The following is a 19556-nucleotide window of genomic DNA, read 5'->3' as shown; positions in this document are numbered from 1 at the left end:
TTCATACAGAAATATATGAAGATACATGTAAGTAACATAACTATATATCTAATTTGATCTACTGATTAAAGTTCCAGGCTAGAAACCAGGAGATTGTGATTTTTAATCCCACCTTAAGGATAAAACCCAGCTGGGTGTTTTTGGGCCAGCCTCTCTCTCTTAGTCCAACCTCACTTCACAAGGTTGTTATTGTGGGGGGGAAAGGAGAAGGATATGTTGGATATGTTTGTCATCTTGAGTTATTTGTAAAATTAATAAAGTTGGATCATAAACAAATAACAAATAAAAATATAATGGGATGTGTTTTTGTTTTTTCTTGTTTCTTCAGTATCCCATCAAAGCAAATTGTAAATGATTGGTGCTTTCCATAGCATGATGTCATTTCCCCATTTTTTTTCATTTTAAATTATTTATAGTTTGAAAAGTATGTTTAGCTGTTAATTTAATCTACACAAATAACATTATTAGAAATAAAATACTTTTATTCCCTGAGTTATTGCAACTTGCTCTAAATCTGTTGTTTATCAATTAGGTTCTTTAGTATCTTGAACAGCTTCAGGCTATTGCAGATGTAAGAATCTCATTAAAGCTTTATTTAGCTGCAGCTCTGAACTTTGACTAGTTGCTTGGAAACCTCATGTAGGCTGTGTGAATACAATGCAGAAGGAAAAGGCTTTTTAAAAGAACTGATCTATTTTCAGCTGTTTTCTGAAAGATTCTGCTATTCTTTTATTTTTGCTGCTACAGTATTCTCTTCTATTGGCAACTTCTACTGATGTAGTATGATAGTGATTAGTTTATAAGTTTTTAAAATACAGATCAAATCATGAATATCAACAGTATCCCAATGAACAAGTCACTTTCAAGCAATTAAAGCTAATATCAAGTTTTATCCAGTTCAAACATTCAATCAAACAATCAAATCTTTATTTGGTCATAGACCATCAAATAAAACATAAGAATCAAGGACAGTTAAGATAAAAGGAAAAATATAGTTATTCTATCTAAAAAGGATTAGAGTTAATATACAGTGTACTGTGCAGATTATAGAACAATATTTTTCTGTGGTAAAGGAAATAAAATTTCCTTGATAATAACAATTTGATTGAATAGGATACTTAGTAGAGAATGAAAATCATAATTCCTGGCAAGCACCTGCGTATAGAGGGCAATAAAAATAACATGTTCCATCAATTCAATTATTCCTCTATGAAAACACTTTCTGTTCAAAGGGTATTTTTTGGTATCTTCCTTTGGTAATGGCTGTTGGGAGGGCATTGAATCTGGCTACGGATAAGGCCCTTCTGAATTTTGGGATTGTTACACCACTATCAAACTGGTTGGTGGAAATGTGCAGAATGACTCAAGATGATATTTCTGGCTAGAGCTGGAAAGTTTTCTTGCAACTCTAGATCAATGGCTTGCTGTTTGAGATCAGCTAGTCCACCTACATAGCCCATGAATAGCCATAAAGTTGTTATTCATGGCCATGAACAGCCATAAAGTTGCAATTTCACAGTATTGCCTGGCTCCAGAAACATTGTAAGCATTTGGCTATAATTAATGGAGCCAAGCTGATTGGAAAGAAGGAGAGCTTAAGCCAATAGAGGAAGATATACTGTAAATCCAGGCAGAAGTTTCAATTTTAAGGAAGTCAGCTTCATGGCAAGGGACAGCATTTGAAATGCAACAAAATGCTTGAAAGATGGTTCTCAAAATCTTGGTCTCAATTCTTTCCAAAGAAAGGAATGATGGAAGAGCCCAACTGAGCTTCAAAAAGAAGCTTAGCTGAGAAGACTTTAATAACTAAAGGTAAATGCTGAGCTCTTGTGGACAAATGGTTTGCAAAGGCAAAATTGTTTTTTTATGCATTGAAAGTACCTAGTTGGTATGAGATTTATAGTTTCCAGTAGCTTGGAAGAGAATCCACGGATATTTAACTGTCTTGACTTGTTCCATTAAATGGTTAGTTGTTAGAAATGTGTCTTAGGGTGCTTAGCAAAAACTATAACTTTGGTTTTAGAGTAATTAGTTTCTAGATTTTGGGGGGCAGTGTTCAGGTAGTATATGAAGTAAGACAATCTATGTTTGAGAAAGCTGCACAGCATCAGCTGCATATAGAAGAATAGAGATGTGTCTATTTCCCAATTTTGGTGAATGAAGAGATTGACTATTCAGTTTGTCAATAAGAGAATTAAAGAAAGGGAAGCTAGAATACATCCTTGTCTCATTCTCCTTTTTAGCAGAAATTTCTTTGGGTTGGTATCCTTGGGCACTGCATTGTATAAAATGTTGGCCAGTGATGAAACTACATCAGTAATAATTCTCCTAACTCAAATGGATGGCCAATGGGGAGGAGCTCATCTGATATGGAAAGATCCTCTGCCTTGGACCATAAAGAACGCAAAATAGGGCTTCCCAAATTTCCATTGGTTTGGTAAGTGTGTGATGGGTCAATTACCTGGGCCGATAGGATATGCCAGAATAAGGACAGATTTTTATCTTTGACAACTAGAGACAATGAGTAATAAGTTCATTGAAGTTTTCCTCCTCCCCCCCAACAGACAATATAGATATCACTTTCTTTGTGATACAACTTTTAGAAACTAACTGAATCTTTTTGGTAGCCATACAATTACAATCAAACTCGTAATTAGATCTAATTCTTGAATTTAGTGTGTTTTTCCATATCTCAATAGTGAAATGTTCTTGAAGGCTTTGTAAAAGAGATATATAATAGATGCATGGGGGCCTGTCAAATTTCTTATTAGTTCAACATGAGTGTTCCAAAACTCAAAAAAAAAAAAAAAGCATGTTGGAATATTTAGAGCTCTTGCCTTAGTATCTGCCAATGAAAAATATATATCTACAGAAATCACAGCTTTAAGGAGAAAAAGTTATCTTTAGTAAGGGAAGGTGATTACTGTTAATTCTACTTCAATTCAGTTTATAGAAATAATTAAATTATGGAAATTTGCCAACAAGCTAGTATTGGTTTAAGTCTCCCAGACCAATATGAAAGTTCTCACAGTGATCTTCTGGAGCAGCTCCACTTATTTTGCATATATCAAAATGATTCTCTAGTTTTCCTAAGTAAGATGAAGTCCCAGCAAATTGCAAGTTCCAAGTTGGGTGAGTGGTCCTTGGCACTGTCTCAGCTTCATTGTTTACTTGCCGATGTTTCATTATCCAATCTAGGTAACCTCATCATTGATAGAAGGGAGTGCGGTTTGCTGTCATGTTATATTTTAATGGCTTGCACCCGCTCTCTCCCTCTCCCTCCTTCCCTCCCTCTCTCCCCCCTCCCTCCCTGTATCATGTGAAATTAAGAATATTATGCAAAAGTTTCATACTCACCTAAGTCTTGGTTTGTGGAAAATGCGATTACTTTACACATACTGTTTCCCACTTGGAATGTTTTATTTAAAAATGGAATATTCTACGAACAGTTTAATCAAATACATATAAATGTATAGTAATATATGCACATTAAACAAGTGAAAGGGCCATTCCATAAGCAAACCATCTTGCTCAGTGCCATCTTTTTTAGAAAGTAGTGTTAGCAAACACATTATGGTTGCTGATTTAAATGTACTTCAGGAAACTATCTGCTGTCTTTTCTATGAGCATTCATTTGTTTGTCTAAAAATAATACAGCACTGAACAAAACCTTCCTGGAAGACAAAAAAGAGAGACTGCATTTCTATTAAGATCACAAAGACTACTTGACATGAAACAAAAGATCTGAGCTGTTCCATTTCATGATACAAATGTAATATAAATATCTTTTGAGGCTGCTTTCTGTTGTTTTGCCCATCTAGTTTAGAATTATCTTTCAGAATAAATGGGACAAGGTATATATCTAAATTTGTATTTTATTCCTTGCATGAAATTCTTATGCTAAGACTGTAAATTGCAAGTTTTTATTTTTATAAGTGGTCCTGATATAGAGCAGAAAAAATACCAAATCATAAATATTTACATCTTATATGTTATCTAAAACAAATTGTTATAAACAGATGTATGTAGGATTTTTTTGTCTCAGAATTTATATAAATATTTTCCAAATTTAAAATTACATGGCTGAAAACACTAATAAAAACCCACTGTTGGGTAATTATATTCTAATAAAATTTTGAGTATAGTGTAGGCAAGCTTGCGAAATGTATGGCCCATAGGCTTCATGCTACCTGCATGCTGCCCTGCCAACTTTTTTTGAAACTCAATAAATCCACCACTACCAAATGTCACTGCTGCAACTCTGAAACTCATACTGTTGAGTACCTATACTATCTCCAGGCCTCACTGACACTCATCAGCTGCACTGCTACTGCTGTACCACTAGGTTCTGAACAACAGATAGCACAACCATTATTCCTTATGATCCCCAATTCTTTTTAATTTATCAATGTAATTATTTCAGATCCATGAATTGGGCCAACCTGAAATATAACAACCCAACAGCACTTTTTCATTTAAAAAGCATATCCCCTAGCCTCTTATAATAGTGTACAGAATACGTTCAGTGCTACAAGTGCAAGATTATTATTTTTTATATATGAAAATATATAAAATCTAGGATATAATTAAAATCCTTTTTCTTGTTCCATGCAGGTGAAACTGAACAGGAACTGGGACCTCCTCCCTCTGTAGATGAGGCAGCAAACACACTCATGACTCGCCTGGGCTTCCTCCTTGGAGAAAAAGTCACTGAGCTACAGGCAGGGAATCAGTATAATATGGAAGGACAGGAAGACAATCAGGTGAGCTTAAAACTGTATAGAATGATAAGTATTTCACTGTATTATATTTCTGGAAAACAAAATACTGCATGCTATAATTCAAATCTCATCTTGTATTAGATATTTGAAAATCATACATATTGGTGATTAACTAGAACTTGCCAGGCAAAAGCAACCAGAACAAGTCCATGAATTTTCAAGAATTGCCAGACTGACTGCATTCCCATGTGAACCAGTAGATAAGGGCTTCAGTAGTCTGGCAATGGTTAGGTGGTTCATGTGGTTAGTATGCTGGGCTGATGATCAGCAGGCTCATGTTTTAGACCTAGTTAGTTGCTACGGGATGGGGTGGGATGTGCTCCCATCACACATTCCAGCTCCTACTGATCCAGCAGTTTGAAAGCAGGTGGACCGGGAGTAGATAGATATTTTGATGGGCAATTTGATAGGGACATGAATGGAGCCTTGACATAAAAGTAGTAGTAGTAGTAATCTAGAAAAGTAGTAGTAGTAGTAATCTAGAAAAAAATAACAATAGGACAGGGATGATAGGCACGTTGGTGCGCTTATGCATGTCCCTACAGACCTCTTAGGAAAGGGGTGAGGTCAATAGTAGACAGTCTAAGGTTAAATTTTTTGGGGGCTTGGGGAAGAAACCACAGAGTCAGGTAGAGTATTCCAGACATTGACCACTCTGTTGCTGAAATCGTATTTCCTGCAATCAAATTTGGTTTACCTTAAGTATATCTCTTCATCCCCCACTCCTCTTTACTGTAGAATATTCTTTAGCTGGTGATTCCAGCACAGAGATATTCTTACCTCTGCTAAAACTTGTAAATATGCAGAGATTGAAGTTACCAAGTCAAGTTAAATCAAATTAAGAAATATTCTGGATATATAACTCTGAATAGAAGATAAATAGACTATCTTGTATAAGATCCAAGTAGGAAGAACTTTTCAGGATTTGTCTTTTTCTCAGATCTTAGTTTAGCAAAGAATTCTGTTTTGATACACTAGACAGAAACTAATGTAAATTATTTTTAGTAATTCTTGTTAAAAATGGGATACAGATTAAACAAAAACACAGTAAAATCCTTAATATGATCAAACAATGGACTTAAACAATTTGTTGTTGTAGATTACTCATTCATTTGGCCATTAAAAACTTCCCTTGTTGCTAATTATTTTTCTAGGAAGGGCAGCCCTCTAGTACAGACAATCCTTGTTTACTGACCACTTACTCAGAGACCATCAAAAATGTGGCAAAAATAAATGAGTGAAACTTAAGATTGGTTTTTGAAATTCCACTTGTTGAAGTGCCTCCACAGTTATGTGATTACGATTTGAGTGCTTGGCATCCAGGTTGCACTTATGACAGTTACAGTGGCCTATGGCAACCTTATACAACCTTGCCTGCTAGCTTCCCAAAAGCAAAGTCAGTGGGAAAGATGACAGGAAAAGTCACAAGTTGGTAAATCTCTCTCACCTATCTGCACATGAACCGACTCATATTCTTCTTTCCTTGGCCTCTCTGTGCTTATGCCACACCACAGCACCCCTGTCTTCTAACTCATGTGTGGCCTGTCCAGGCTTCCCTGCAGCACCCCTTCATTTCTTCCATGATACTTCTAGAGCTTCTAACTTAATAACCTGCATATCTTGGGGTTTCTGTCAACTTTTTGACTGCCTGAACTTTCATAATTAAGTAATATGGTCATGTGACATCATGCTTTATGACCACATTGCTGAATGACAGGAGTACCAATACCAATTGCCAGCATAACTCAGTGACTACCTATGGTTAGAATATTATTCTGGATGAGTTTGAGCATGTTGCATCTGTTGACAAACAAACAGCTCTTTTTAGAAAAAGCTGAGCAGTATTGAAGTGGTTCTTACAATGCTAGGTCATTGGAAAGATACTGTGTAAAGCAGGGGTCCCCAACCGCCGGTATCGGTCCGCGGAACAACTCTTACCGGGCCGCTGGTTGCTGGCGCCGCCATCTTTTTGGTAAAAGTGCTTCCGGTGAGCTTTTCCGGTAGAAAGCTCACCGGAAGCACTTTTTCATCAAAAAGATGCTGCGCAGCTTCGGTGAGCTTTTCTGGGTAGAAAGCCATTTCTACCTGAAAAAGCTCACGGAGCGTTGAGCGCTGCCATCTTTTTGACGAAAAGTGGTTCCGTGAGGTCACCGGAAGCACTTTTCGTCAAAAAGATGGTGGCGCCCAGTTGATGCCGGTACCGGGCCGCGGCACCCAGCTGATGCCGGTACCGGGCCGCGGCGTCAAAAAGGTTGGGGATCCCTGGTGTAAAGGACCCATTCTCCTTGTTTGGTCTTTATAAAAGTTTCTCTGTTCATCTTTGGAGAATGTGGCCAGGGCAGATTCCTTAAGTTACTCCATCTCATGTTATTAGTCTGAGAGAAAAGTATCCCTTTCCAGATTTCAGGGAAGGAAACCCCACGTTGATTCATATTCAAGGTTTTCAGAACAATTGTCAATTTTTGAATAGGAGTCTTAGAAATTTTAGTCTAGGAGGCAGGAGAGTTGCCAACATACATACAGACAGACATATACATCCTAAAGAACAATGACTTTCTTTTGTATAAGCCAGTTTCTTCCCTCAAATTTTCCTTCAAGGAAGCCAAGACGAAGTCAAATAAAATTGCTTTTAATTTTAAGAAAAGTTACACATTGAACAACTTTTTGTTGACTGAGTTCAGAAACACAGTCTCACTATCATGAGGTTTCTATTCTTTTGAATGTTTATCTTATGGCTTAGGCTTGATAAAATCCAGATAAGTTAATGATTTTTTTCAGATTTTCCTCCACAGATAGTTCAGAAACTTTTATGGGGGCGGGGGAAGCTTGCTAAAGAGCAAAGCAAACAAGGCTAAACCCCACTTTTCTGTATTTGTTTTTTATTTAATCCTGCAAAAAGGCGCAAATTTGTCTTATAATCCAGGCATAGCTGAGAAATTCACTTATGGGAGAATAGGAAAGGAATTGTATTGATTTTTTAAAAATTAGCTTAGCCCAGTTTGTAGCACATTCTTCCAGTCCTAATGGGGTCTTGTTTGGTTTGAAAGGGAGGGGGATTATATTTTTCTAATTTTGGTTTTAGTCTTTTTTTTTTGTTATTCTTCTTTGTTATTCTTATTTTGGGAGCTTCTTACATTAAAATATCATGAGTCATTTTTTTCACCTTTGAATGTACTGTATATTTGCATATGTATGTATTATATATTTGAGTTTTCATGGATTTGTGGAATAAAGAAGATATCTGACTTAGAGACAGGAAATACGAATATGGAAGGGATTTTTAAAATCTAAAGAATGGTTATCTCACAATCTTAATTCATAAATGGCCAAAACATTTGATAGAAATACATATAGAATGTTTTAATTAATTTTTTTTAAAATTAGTTTATTTGGAGTTTCAAAAAAAAAAAAAAAAAAAGAACGAAGCTTGCTCAGGCCTCTCAGCTGCATCCAACTCCTCGGCCTCAAATTTAGGGCGGCATATTAATGAGGCATATCTTAGCGCTTCCAGTGTTAGCCCTCACTAAAATGGAAACCACACAGGCCCAGTCTGATCATCTGGGCCTTGAAGAGGCCCATTGTTCCGTCTTCTCAGTCTGGTGATCTGCAGGCCGGCCCTCAGGCTGTATCCAAGCTGAAGAGGCAGAATTAGGCTCCACCAGTCATCTTCAGGCATGGTCACCAGAGAGAGCAGCTGAAGTTTTTTTACCTCAAGATTTGAGTATGTCTGGGCCTAGTTTTAGACAGGCAGCTTGGGTTTCAGAAGTTTCCAATCCTCAGGGTAATTTACCCCAGAGTGGCCATAGGCAAAGGGCTGAGGCCACCTTTACTCCTACAGCTACTGGCCTCCACCCAGTGGATCCATCAGAAGTAGCAGGCCTGAAGATATTAAGGATATGGTTTCTGTGACCATAAGACATGGGATTGCTGAAGGTTTTCAACAACCCCATGGTTGCCTCTGTCTCCACCATCTGGAACTCTGACAGAACCGGAAGATGTCCTTAAGACTATGATAAGAGGTCAGAACAGACTCTTAAGTGCACTCACCAAGCAGTAGCATGGGTAGTCTGAGCCTCCACTGCAGCATCTTTCTTTACAAGGTCTTCTGTGCATTGGCTGCACCAGCTACAGCTCATTTGCCTCCCAGTGATACCAGGTTCCACCAGGACATAAATAAGTTCATCATGGCAGCAGAGTTTACAGCTGACGCCACCTTAAACTCTGCAAAATTTGCATAAAAAGTGATGGCATCCTAGGTGGCAGCGAGACACCTTCTGTGGCTAAGCAATTGGCACACAGACGTGCAAAAAATGGAAGCTTGCTTCCACCCTGTGCTTGGGCGAGAGTCTGTTTGGGGATGCTATGGAACCATACCTAGTGGAAACCAGGGATAAAAGAAAAATTCTTTCGTTGTCCGGAAAGAGGTCAGATTTTCATCAGGCTCTATACTTCCAACCATCTTCCTTTCAGCCTGAGTCCAACACCCATTTTCCTATGGGCCAGAGGGCGTTCCACCCTCGCCAGGAGCAACAACCTGAATGATCAGGCAGACAACAGCAGTTTTCCAGCAAACGGCCCTTTCAAGGCAGAGGAGGCTGTTCATTCTGACACTCTAAATGACTGCCCTCCTTCCCCTCCCATCGGAGGTCGTCTGACCTTCTTCGCTTCATGGTGGGAGGAGTCAGCTTCGGATGCCTAGGTTCTCAGGACTGTGAGGTCGGGTCTTCAACTTGAATTCCTCTCCCGTCCTCCAAGGTTTTTTGTTTGCTGTCCAATATCTCGGAACAATTCTAGACAGCCCCTCATGGAATCAGTCATTCAACATCTAGGTGGTCATAGAAGCCAGCCAGGCGGTTCAGGTGAATCAACAGGGGCTGGAGTTCTACTCCCAGCTCTTCGTAATCCCAAAGACCTCGGGATCGAGAGTAATCCGCGACCTCAAGTCCTTGAACAAATTCATTCCCTACAGGCGCTTCAAGTTGCAGTCCCTCCATACTTTTCTGGAGAGCGTTTTGGAGGGTGACCTCCTTTCATCCATAGACCTCACAGAGGCATACCTCCATATCCCAGTCTGACCCCTTCATCGCCAGTTCCTTCGCTTTTGCTACAACAAGAAGCACTATCAGTAGTGGGCCCTTTCATTTGGCCTCTCATCGGCCTCCAGGGTCTTTACCAAGGTTCTAGCAGCATTGGTGGTGTCCCTACGCATCCAACTGTGAGGGTCCAATGGACAATATCCTGATTCAGTCATCTTCAACCCACTCCACCAACAGCGACCTTCAGACCATGATGCGGATCCTACAGGAACACAGGTTTTCCATAAACTCCAAAAAGAGTCATCTTCTGCCAATCACCCGTCTCCTACACCTAGGGATGATTATCGACATGACCCTCTGCAAGATTTTCCTTTTCCCAGATTATCAGGAGAGTCTGAATGACTCATGGCTTCCGGTTTGAGTCTCTTCGGCGACAGACCGAAATCTGCGATCGTGCGCAGTTTCGATCTGTGCTTGCCGCCAGAGCACCCTGAGCCGGCTGGTTTCGGGGCTAAGCCACCCTGTAGAGGTGGTGAAGAAGGGGGAGACTGCCAGCAGGGTCGATGAGAGTCGCATCTCTCTTCCCCAGCTAGCCATTACTCCCTTTCCTGAAGGCGGTTGCAGCGGTGGTCAAAAATGGCCACCTCAAAGAAGAACTGAACCAGAAAAGAATGTGCAGGAGGAAGATAAGAAGAAAAAGTTTTAGTTGACTGGGTTAAATCGAAAAAGCAACAACATAAGTTACCCTGGAATTTAAATTTAATAACATTGTTCCCAAAGAAGATTTTGAAGCTGCGAAGGAGAGAGAGAAGGGAAAGGATTAGGTTTTTTTTTCTTCCCTTCCTTATACTGACAGCTAAGAGATTTAAGCAAGAAATTGGAAAAAAAACCACTTTGACATTCATAGGCATCTAAGCTGAAAATAAAAGTCAAAGGGATAATAAAGATTTCTGGGTATTTAAAAGTTTTTAAAAGCAGGAAAGGAGGAAAAAAAAGAATAAAAGGGCAGGATCTGGAAAAATGGAAGAGACTGCCTGGAACTAAGGAATGGAACTATAACTAAAAGGAACTTACAGTGAAATTTTAACAAGATTCCTCAAAGATACATTTTAACTGAACAAAATAATAGAACCCCAGGAAGAGAAAGTGGAAAAAAGAAGCAAGAAGAAACAGCCTTGGATTATTTGGATTACTTGGTGATTTTTGGTTTTTGCATCTAGATGACTAAAATTAACTGGGTGGTTGTTTAAAAGTCTTTAAAATGGTATCACTCTTAGAAGAACTGAAAATGGAATTTAAAAAATGGAAAGAAGATGCACAAGAAGGGAGAGGTTCTTTTGGCTTCGTATTTCAATTCTTAGAAATGGAGATCTGGAACTATGAGAAACAACAAGAAACGCTTGCAGAACAAGAATATTGGGACAAAAAAGAAGCCATCTTTAATGATCAAATAATTTTAAGTGGCGGGAAAAAAGAAAAGGGGGGAAAGAGAGTGAAAGGTTTAAGACTAGAAAAAACAACCAAAAAGAAGAAGAACAATTTGAAAGATAAGTATAATATTAGAAAGCAACGAACTTCCGGTTTGCAAGGGTTCGGCAGCGGCAGGGATTCGCGATACTGCGCGATCCCTGCTGTGCTCACTGCCAAGGTTCCCCCCATCCGCTTGGATCTGGGGGATATAGCTGCCCCGTAGAGGCAGCTGAAGACGGGGGATCCGGATAGGGGTTTGGGGGTGTCGCAGACCCCCTCCCCAGCCGGCAAAACCCCCTTTTCCCAAGGCGGAGGAGCGGCGGTCAGTAATGGCCGCCACAAAGAAACCTGCAGCCGGACAAGATTGTGCAGGAGGAAGAAGGTTGGAAGAGTTGTGAAAGTGGTTTTTGACCGGAACAAAGCAAGAGAAAGTACCCTGGAATTTTGAAAGTTGCTAAAATTACATTGTTTCCAGAGAGAGTTACAAGCGGCGAATGGAACTCTAAAAGGGAAAGTTTTTTTTTCTCTTTTCACTCTCCTTCCTAACGTGACAGCGGATTTAACCATAAGAGAAATCGGAAAACCTGCATTGGAGGTAACTAAATGCTGAAGGGATAAGGATTTCTGAACATTTAAAAAAAAAAAGAATCTTTTTTGCTGTGAGTGGGAAGGGAGAGGAAAAAAAAATTGGAGCAGAACTTGAAAATAAGGAGAAGATTGCCTAGAACTCTAAAGAGTTATTAAACATTAATAAGACTTCTAAAAGATATTTTTTAAATGGAACTTTGTGACTAAACTTTAACCCCAGAAAGAGAAAGTGAAGAAGGAGAAAGTATCTAAAAGAAACAGCTTGTTTGAATTGCTTGGTGATTTTGGAACTTCTGAGAATTATCTCTGATTAAAAGCACTTGGGTGGTTGTTTGGAAAAACTTTTTCTCTCTACAATGGCATCACTTGTTGATGGATTGAAACTTGTATACCAAAAATATGAAAAAGAAAAGCAAGAAGGAAAGGATTCTCTTGGCACTCTTTTTCAATTTTTAGAAATGGCGGTTTGTACTTATGTAAAGCTGAATGCGCAACAGGATGACTGGGACAAAGAAGAAGCCATTTTTGATGAACAAGTGACTTTGGTTGGGGAAGGAAAGGAGAAAGAGAAAAGGGAAAAGAAGACTTTAAGACTTGGAAAAATAACCAAAAAAGAGAAGAATAAGGTGAAAAGGGGATACTATGCTTGAAAACAACAGAAAGGAGGAAAGCAGAATAAAAGGGAGGTGGAGAGACAAGGGGGTAAAGAGGACAAGGAGAAGAATAAGCAAGGGAGAAAGGAAGGGACGAGAAGCCTCAATGGTGGGGAGTAAGATGCAAAGAAACAAAAGTCTTTTAGAGATAATGGGTAAAATTTATTGAAAAAGGGATTCTGGAAAGGTACACAAGATTGTATTTTTTACATTTGTACTTAGAAATAATCATAGAAAATTGGAAACAATATGCAATTTAAAATGTGATAAAATATTTAGTATAATTTAGTGAAATTTTTGTCAAGAAAAGGGGAACACTTTAATGAAACAATGATTTAAGATATGTGATGTGGGGGGAATAATTATGGAAAGCATAAGTGTTCCCATAAAGGCATGATATTTAACTGAAATGGGTAAAATGTTTAAGATATAAATGATTGTTAATATTGATGATTAGACTATGTTATCTTAGTGAATTTTTTTGTGAAATGGGAGATTTGGAGTAGGAGAAGGGGGAACATTCTAATGAAATAATGATTTAAAATATGTGATGTGGGGGGGGGGAATAACTATGGAAAGTAGGTGCTCCCATAAAAGTATGTGATTTAATTGAAAAGTAATGTGCTAAGTGTTTAAGATATAAATGAATATTAATATTAATGAATAGATTTGTATTGGTATTGATAATATTGTATAATTTTAGAATGTACCAAATAGAATCCCAATGTAAGCTATGTATTCTATATTAAGTATTATAAATGTAGGGGAAAGAGATAAAGGCGTCATACTCCAATTAGTGTACAGGAGAAGTTTTCTTTAAAGAAGAAAGATAAATGGATAGCTGGAAATAGAACAGACAAAGAATAATAAATACTATGATTCGAATTGAGATGAGATAAATAAAATAAAATTAAGAAAATTTAAAAGAGAGGAGAAGCTATATAGAAAATTGAAAATGCTAATAAGATATGGAATGGTATATAAAATGAATATGAATTTGAATTTGTGTCTGTACGAAGAGTTTTAACCCGGGACTAAGCAACTTTCAGAAGAGGTTTTTTATGTTACTATGTTTTGTGTTATGTTTTGTATGTCTTTAAAAATTAATAAAATTTGTTAAAAAAAAAGAAAAAAGAAAGCAACAGAAGAGGGGATTACAGATGAGAGAGTTAGAAGTAGAGAGACGAGGGGGTAAAAAGGGGACGGAGAAGAACAGGGGGAAGAAGGCAAGGAAAAGAAGTTGCAAAAGACAGAAACATGAAATGGAGAAACAGGGAAAAGATATTAGGATTGTAACCATAAGCTTGTTTAGAGATAATGGGTGAAAATTTAATTGGAAAAGGGATTCTGCAAAGGTACATAAGATAGCATTGTTATATTACAAACAGAAATAATTTTAGAAAATATGACTAAAATGATGGATAAAATATTTACTGTAATGTAGTGGAATGTTTGTTAATAAATAAATGAATTAAAGTGATTGAGAGAATTAAATGTGAACATTTTAATTATTAGTAATGATTTATAAAAATATAAGTGAGAAATATGGAAAAAAAAGAATTAACTATGGAAAGTTTATAAGTGTTCCCAAGGAAGTATGATATTTAATTGAAAAGAAATGTTAAAGATGTTAAGATTTTAATGAATATTAATGATAGAATTGAATTGGAATGGAATGTGTGTTTTATTTACATATATATATAATTTTTTCTTTTTAAGAATATAGTGTGTATTTTAAGAATGTACCAAGCAGAATTCGATTGGAAGTTATGTATTATATTGAATGCTGTAATCTTAAAGGTATACATTGAAGCTTAAATAAGAGTTTGAATGGATAAAATTAAAAGATATAAAGGTGTCATACTCCAATTGGTAACTACAGGGAAAAATTTGTTTAATAAGAAAAGATAATATGAAATTGAAACAGGACAGACAAAAGTATAAATATAATGATTTGAATTGAGATGAGATAATTAAAATAAAGTTGAGAAAATTAAAAGAGGGGAAAAACTATGTAGAAAATATAAAACGTTAATAAGATATGGAATAGAATATAAAAATGAGCATGAAATTGAGTTTTGTGTCTGTATGAAGAAGTGATAACCTGGGACCATGCTATTTTCAAAAAAAGATGTTTTATTTGTATTTTGTTTTTGTGAAAACCCCAAAAAAAATTCAAAAAAAAAAAAAAAAAGAGAGAGTCTGAACGACTTGATAACCGAATTCGACAGCAACACACAGTTCCTCTATCTGTACTGCCCCAGTTCCTAGGAAAGATGATTTCCTGTATAGGCATCATGCTGTGGGCCTGACTACGTGCCCGGAAGCTGCAATGGTTCCTGCTGTCTTTTCAACGGGCGGGAACCAGCCACTCATTCATCAGAATCCAAGTTCCTCTACCGATCTTACGTTCTTTCCAGTGATGGCAGTCCCAGGCCATCAGGAAAGGCCATTTTTTTCAAGGAGCCAGACAGGCTTATGATCATGACAGATGCCAGTCTTTATGGCTGGGAGGGCGCATCTGCAAAGCGAGATAGCTCAGGGTCATTGGTCCCAGACAGACTTGTCTCACCCCATCAATTGGCTCGAACTCAGGGCTATCTTCCTTGCTTTGAGACATTTCTAAGACAAGGTGACAGGGTCCCATGTGTTGATCATGACAGACAACGTGGCCGCCAAGGCCCATGTCAATAGACGGGGGGGGGGACGGGACGACCAGTTCCAAATCCTTGATGCAGGAGTCTGGGACGGTGGAGAGGGATCTTCTCACTTTTATTTTTCAGAGACACATCATGTCTGTCAAGTTTCTTCCCCCAAAAGCTGGGGGCCAGCAGCAGGGCCTGCTTTTATAGCTTTGGCAGACTCAGCTCGATGATGTAGGAGGAGGGGTCTAACCCTCTCCTGGACTCTCTCGCAGCATATATAAAAAGGGCGTCTCAGGTAAATATACCAATGCCCATTATAAAATAACATTTATATTTACTTATTTTATTGCAAATTGAAAGTATTAAATATATCCACAATACCCAAAAAATAAAATCATTATTTTGTTACGTATAATAAAATACATGAAGCCAGCAGTCTAGCTTCATGTATTTTATTATACATTGGAACTCAGTAAAAATACACAATTTTAAAAGGTATTGAGCAGAAGAAAGTATTCTGATGCTCCTGGTTTCCTTGTGCTAAGTTTGCTTTTTGTTATTGCTGAAATTATACATTTTTCACATGTTCTGTATCTAAAGAGCAGAAAAATGATACAGCTTATAATGAAATAGAAGAGTAAATCTGTATATCAATTTTCCAACAGTGTAACATGTTTATGATTATATCAAGTGAATTCTTCACTAAGTTATAATGGAATTACTGATAACTTTTCTGTGATGTTTGTATTCCTGCTTCCAATTTTCCAGCTTTCAGCAGTGTCCCAGCGAATAAGTCCATGTTCCACACTGACCAGCAGTACTGCTTCACCACCTGCCAGTAGCCCTTGTTCCACCCTTCCTCAAACTAGTGCTAAGGATGTTATAGCAAAGGACTGCAATTATGGAGCTGTCACAAGTCCTACATCTACTCTTGAAAGCAGGGATAGTGGCATCATAGGTGAGTCTTAGATGCACATAAATTTGCAGTATTGGGTGTTTATATTTGCAGTATCCTGAAAGGAATTGGAAAAAGTGGAACAAGTATGAGAAGTCCTTGGTACTCTCTGAGCTTGGTTGCTTTTTTGCAGATGTTTCATCACCCAAACTAGGCAACATCACCAGTGCTGACATTGCCTATTTTGGGTAATGAAACAACTGCAAAGATAAAAATAAAAAATAAAGATGACTTGTCTGAAATCTTTCTACTTTGAATAACATTTTGGGAGATACCATTTATTAGAAGTTTTGTTAAGGGGTGAATCGGAGGTTTTCTGAAAATGAATTATGCTAACAAGACATAATACTTTAGAGAAAGAAATAATCTTTTTGGGGGTTTGGTCACACATGAAACAGTTCGTTCCCAAGATAGAGAAAGGAACTATTTTTGTTACTAATCAGCATTTTGTAAAGGCAAAAGTTGCCAGAACCTTTTCCATATTCAAATTATATTGCTGATAGAAGGATGTTCAGAGGCCATTCAGATATAAATGGAGATAAATTCCAGTTTCCCGAGTTGTATACCAAACAAGAAACAAATCAAATGAAAGTTTAACATAAAAACTGTTTCCACTCATAACTGAAATGAAGTGATGTGAAAGAACACACAAAGTACAATTTTAATGCCTCTCAAAAGCTCTGCCAATACTGTCCTTTTCAAAGACACTCAGAAAGTTTAAATGGGCCAATATTGCTATGGTCCGGTCTAGTGATGAGGGAGACAGGGAGAACATGGAATCAGTAACACAAAATGGTAGCAATCCTGTCATTGTTTGTATTCACTACTATCACTGTCTTGTCCAACATTTGTGTCTAAAATAAAGCACAATAATACTTTGCATACACAAGCATCACCTTTGATGATATCAACAGCTTTTCACCTGCTTTTCTTCTGAGGGCTATCAACATTAACTCAGCCACCTGAAGTCCAGTTTCTCCACTGGACTTTACAACCACTAGCAGTAGTTTATTTTCTGGGTTACCAGTCAGTGGCATGAAAAACGGGGGTTAACTCCCCCCCTTCTAGATAGGTTCTGTGGTTTGCTGCTGACCAAAGTATTATTCTTTGTATGTGTTGTAATATGTCCAACTTTAGAATCAGCTATTGTGTTTGACTCTGCTAATATCATCATAGTTCATGCATAATAATAAGAGACTATGACAGTGGGATTGAGGATGTGTGAGAAGCCATCAGGAAGGATGGCTGAATCTCATGGCAATTCTGATGGTGTAGAAAACTGAAAACCTAATGAAGTTTAATCCAAAGTAAGTTTCATTCAGTGGCTACAGAGAAACTAAAAAGGAACTCATCCACATATTCTACCCTTTTCTCAAAGGCCAACTTTCATTGAGATACTATAGTATTTCTGAATGCTGAAATCACTTTATGTATTTAAAGTCCTATTCATAGGAATATTCATAGGAATATAACCTCAGAAGAAAATAAATGGTTATATTTGTTTGGGATAAATAAAATGGATTCCTCAAATTAAAGCTCATTGTGCTTAGGATTTACATGGTTCAGAAATATTTGGCATTATCTTCTTCCATTGGCTTAAAGATATTCCTTGACTTACAATCGTTCATTTAGTGACCATTCAAAGTTACAATAGTATTGAAAAAAAAGGCTTACAACCAGTCCTTGCACTTACAGCTGTTGCAGCATCCACATGGTCACATGATCAAAATTTGGGCAACTGGCATCCCAAAGACTTTAAATCTGGATAATTGAGAAGGGGTAAATTGGAAATTATAAAGACTGAAAAGTACAAATATATAGCATTTAAATATCAGAAATTTAGGGGATTTGGATGAATAATTTTGGCATTGACTAGTTTTTATTAACAATTGATATTTGGGGGGGAGTTTCTAGATATTGGGATACTGGAACATTAGAGGTATATTAATTGGTTACAAAATGACCCAGCAGGAGATAATAAAGTTCCATGAAGAAATGTTAGAAATGATGACAAAGAATTATAGGAAGTTGATGGGAATATTTAAAGATTAAGATGTCAAATGGTCTTGCAATACTTGATTTATTAATTGAATGAATACCGTGGGGGCTCCTTGCATGCGGGGGCTCCTTGCAAGCGGGGGCTCCAAACGGCATTACTCGGAATTGGTAGCTTCCGAGAGGACAGTTAAACATGGATTTCCACTCATCCTCCAGTTTGATGCGTACCCTATAATAAGCTTCCCTCAAGTCCAATTTAGTGAATATGCAATCTTTTGCCAACATGGCCAACAGATCTTTTATTAAGGGTAATGGGTATAAGTTTTCCATGCACACTGCATTGAGGCCACAGAAATCAATGCATAAGTGCAACCCTCCATCCTTCTTTTCATGAAAGAAGACGGGTGCAGTTATATGGGCATGACCTGGTTGAATGAACCCCCTTGTTAAGTTCTTATCGATCCATTTTCTCATTTCTTCCATTTCCACTGGGATCATGGAATACATGTGTGGTTTGGGTAGTTTTGCCCCAGTACCAATTCAATGGCACAGTCCATTGAACGATGCAGAGGCAAAGAGTAACATTCTTGTTCACTAAACACTTCTGCCAAATCAGAATAAACAGTTGGAAAGACAGTCATGTTGACATCACTTGTGACTTCTTCAGGGATTGGTGTCATTGCCCCAGCTGTTTCATGCAGGGGTGGATCAGGACCAGTTGCTATATGAATTCGTCTATATCCTCCGGCCCACCAAATCATAGGGCCCCACTTATCCAGCCAAGAGAGACCCAAAATCACAGACTCGGTCATCTTGTTTACTACGATGAACCAAATCAGTTCCCAATGATCTTCTATCTCAAGCCTTACAAGCTCCATAACATGTGCTGGCACTCCCCTCAAGGGTTGACCCATCCACCTGTTCAAACCGGATAGGCTTCTTCAAAGGTACCACCCACAATCTTACTTTGTTCACAACTGCTTGACTCATGAGGCATCGAATACATATGGAATCAATGAGGACCCCATAAGGATGTCCCTGAGCTGTGCTTGGACTTCATATGGTCACAGAGATAGTAAATGGACGGATAGGGCTGTTTACCATCAGGTCCTCAGAGCTGTTGTTTCCACTATCCACCTCCATTATCAAGACCCCACCAATCACCCTGGGTTCTGTTGTAGATGTGGACTCTGCCTGGGTGTCACATGGACTAAGTTGCCTCACTTCTCATGACTCTTCTGGCCTCAGCATCCTCCCTGTCTTGATCGCCTTCTCACAGGCACCTCTTCGTGAGACGAGTTGCTCTCCCTGTTGTAGATTGTGAGATTGGGGCTGTGCACTCTGCCGCTCAATGTCCCCAGAGGTTACAGCAAAAACATTGTAGGGCCTGTCTCGTCTGTCGCACCTTAGCCATGGGTGGACCCGGGCCA

At 38.1% G+C, this 19556-nt stretch overlaps 1 protein-coding gene across 7 annotated transcripts in view; it reads left to right on the top strand.

Annotated features, from left to right (window-relative positions):
• The window catches only part of TANC2 (tetratricopeptide repeat, ankyrin repeat and coiled-coil containing 2), a 370844-nt gene that overhangs the window by 232782 nt on the left and 118506 nt on the right, over positions 1-19556 (top strand). For all 7 annotated transcript variants that reach the window (XM_087947472.1, XM_087947477.1, XM_087947475.1 and 4 more), the window contains 2 exons: positions 4615-4763; positions 15942-16131. In XM_087947472.1, coding sequence (XP_087803598.1) covers positions 4615-4763; positions 15942-16131 — 339 coding nt within the window. The remainder of the gene's footprint in view (positions 1-4614; positions 4764-15941; positions 16132-19556) is intronic.

The sequence above is a fragment of the Notechis scutatus genome, chromosome Z (genome assembly GCF_049901735.1).
Source record: "Notechis scutatus isolate UNSWTSFEM ecotype Mainland chromosome Z, rNotScu1.2, whole genome shotgun sequence".
Lineage (NCBI taxonomy): Eukaryota > Metazoa > Chordata > Lepidosauria > Squamata > Elapidae > Notechis > Notechis scutatus.
This window is presented reverse-complemented; position numbering and strand designations above follow the sequence as displayed.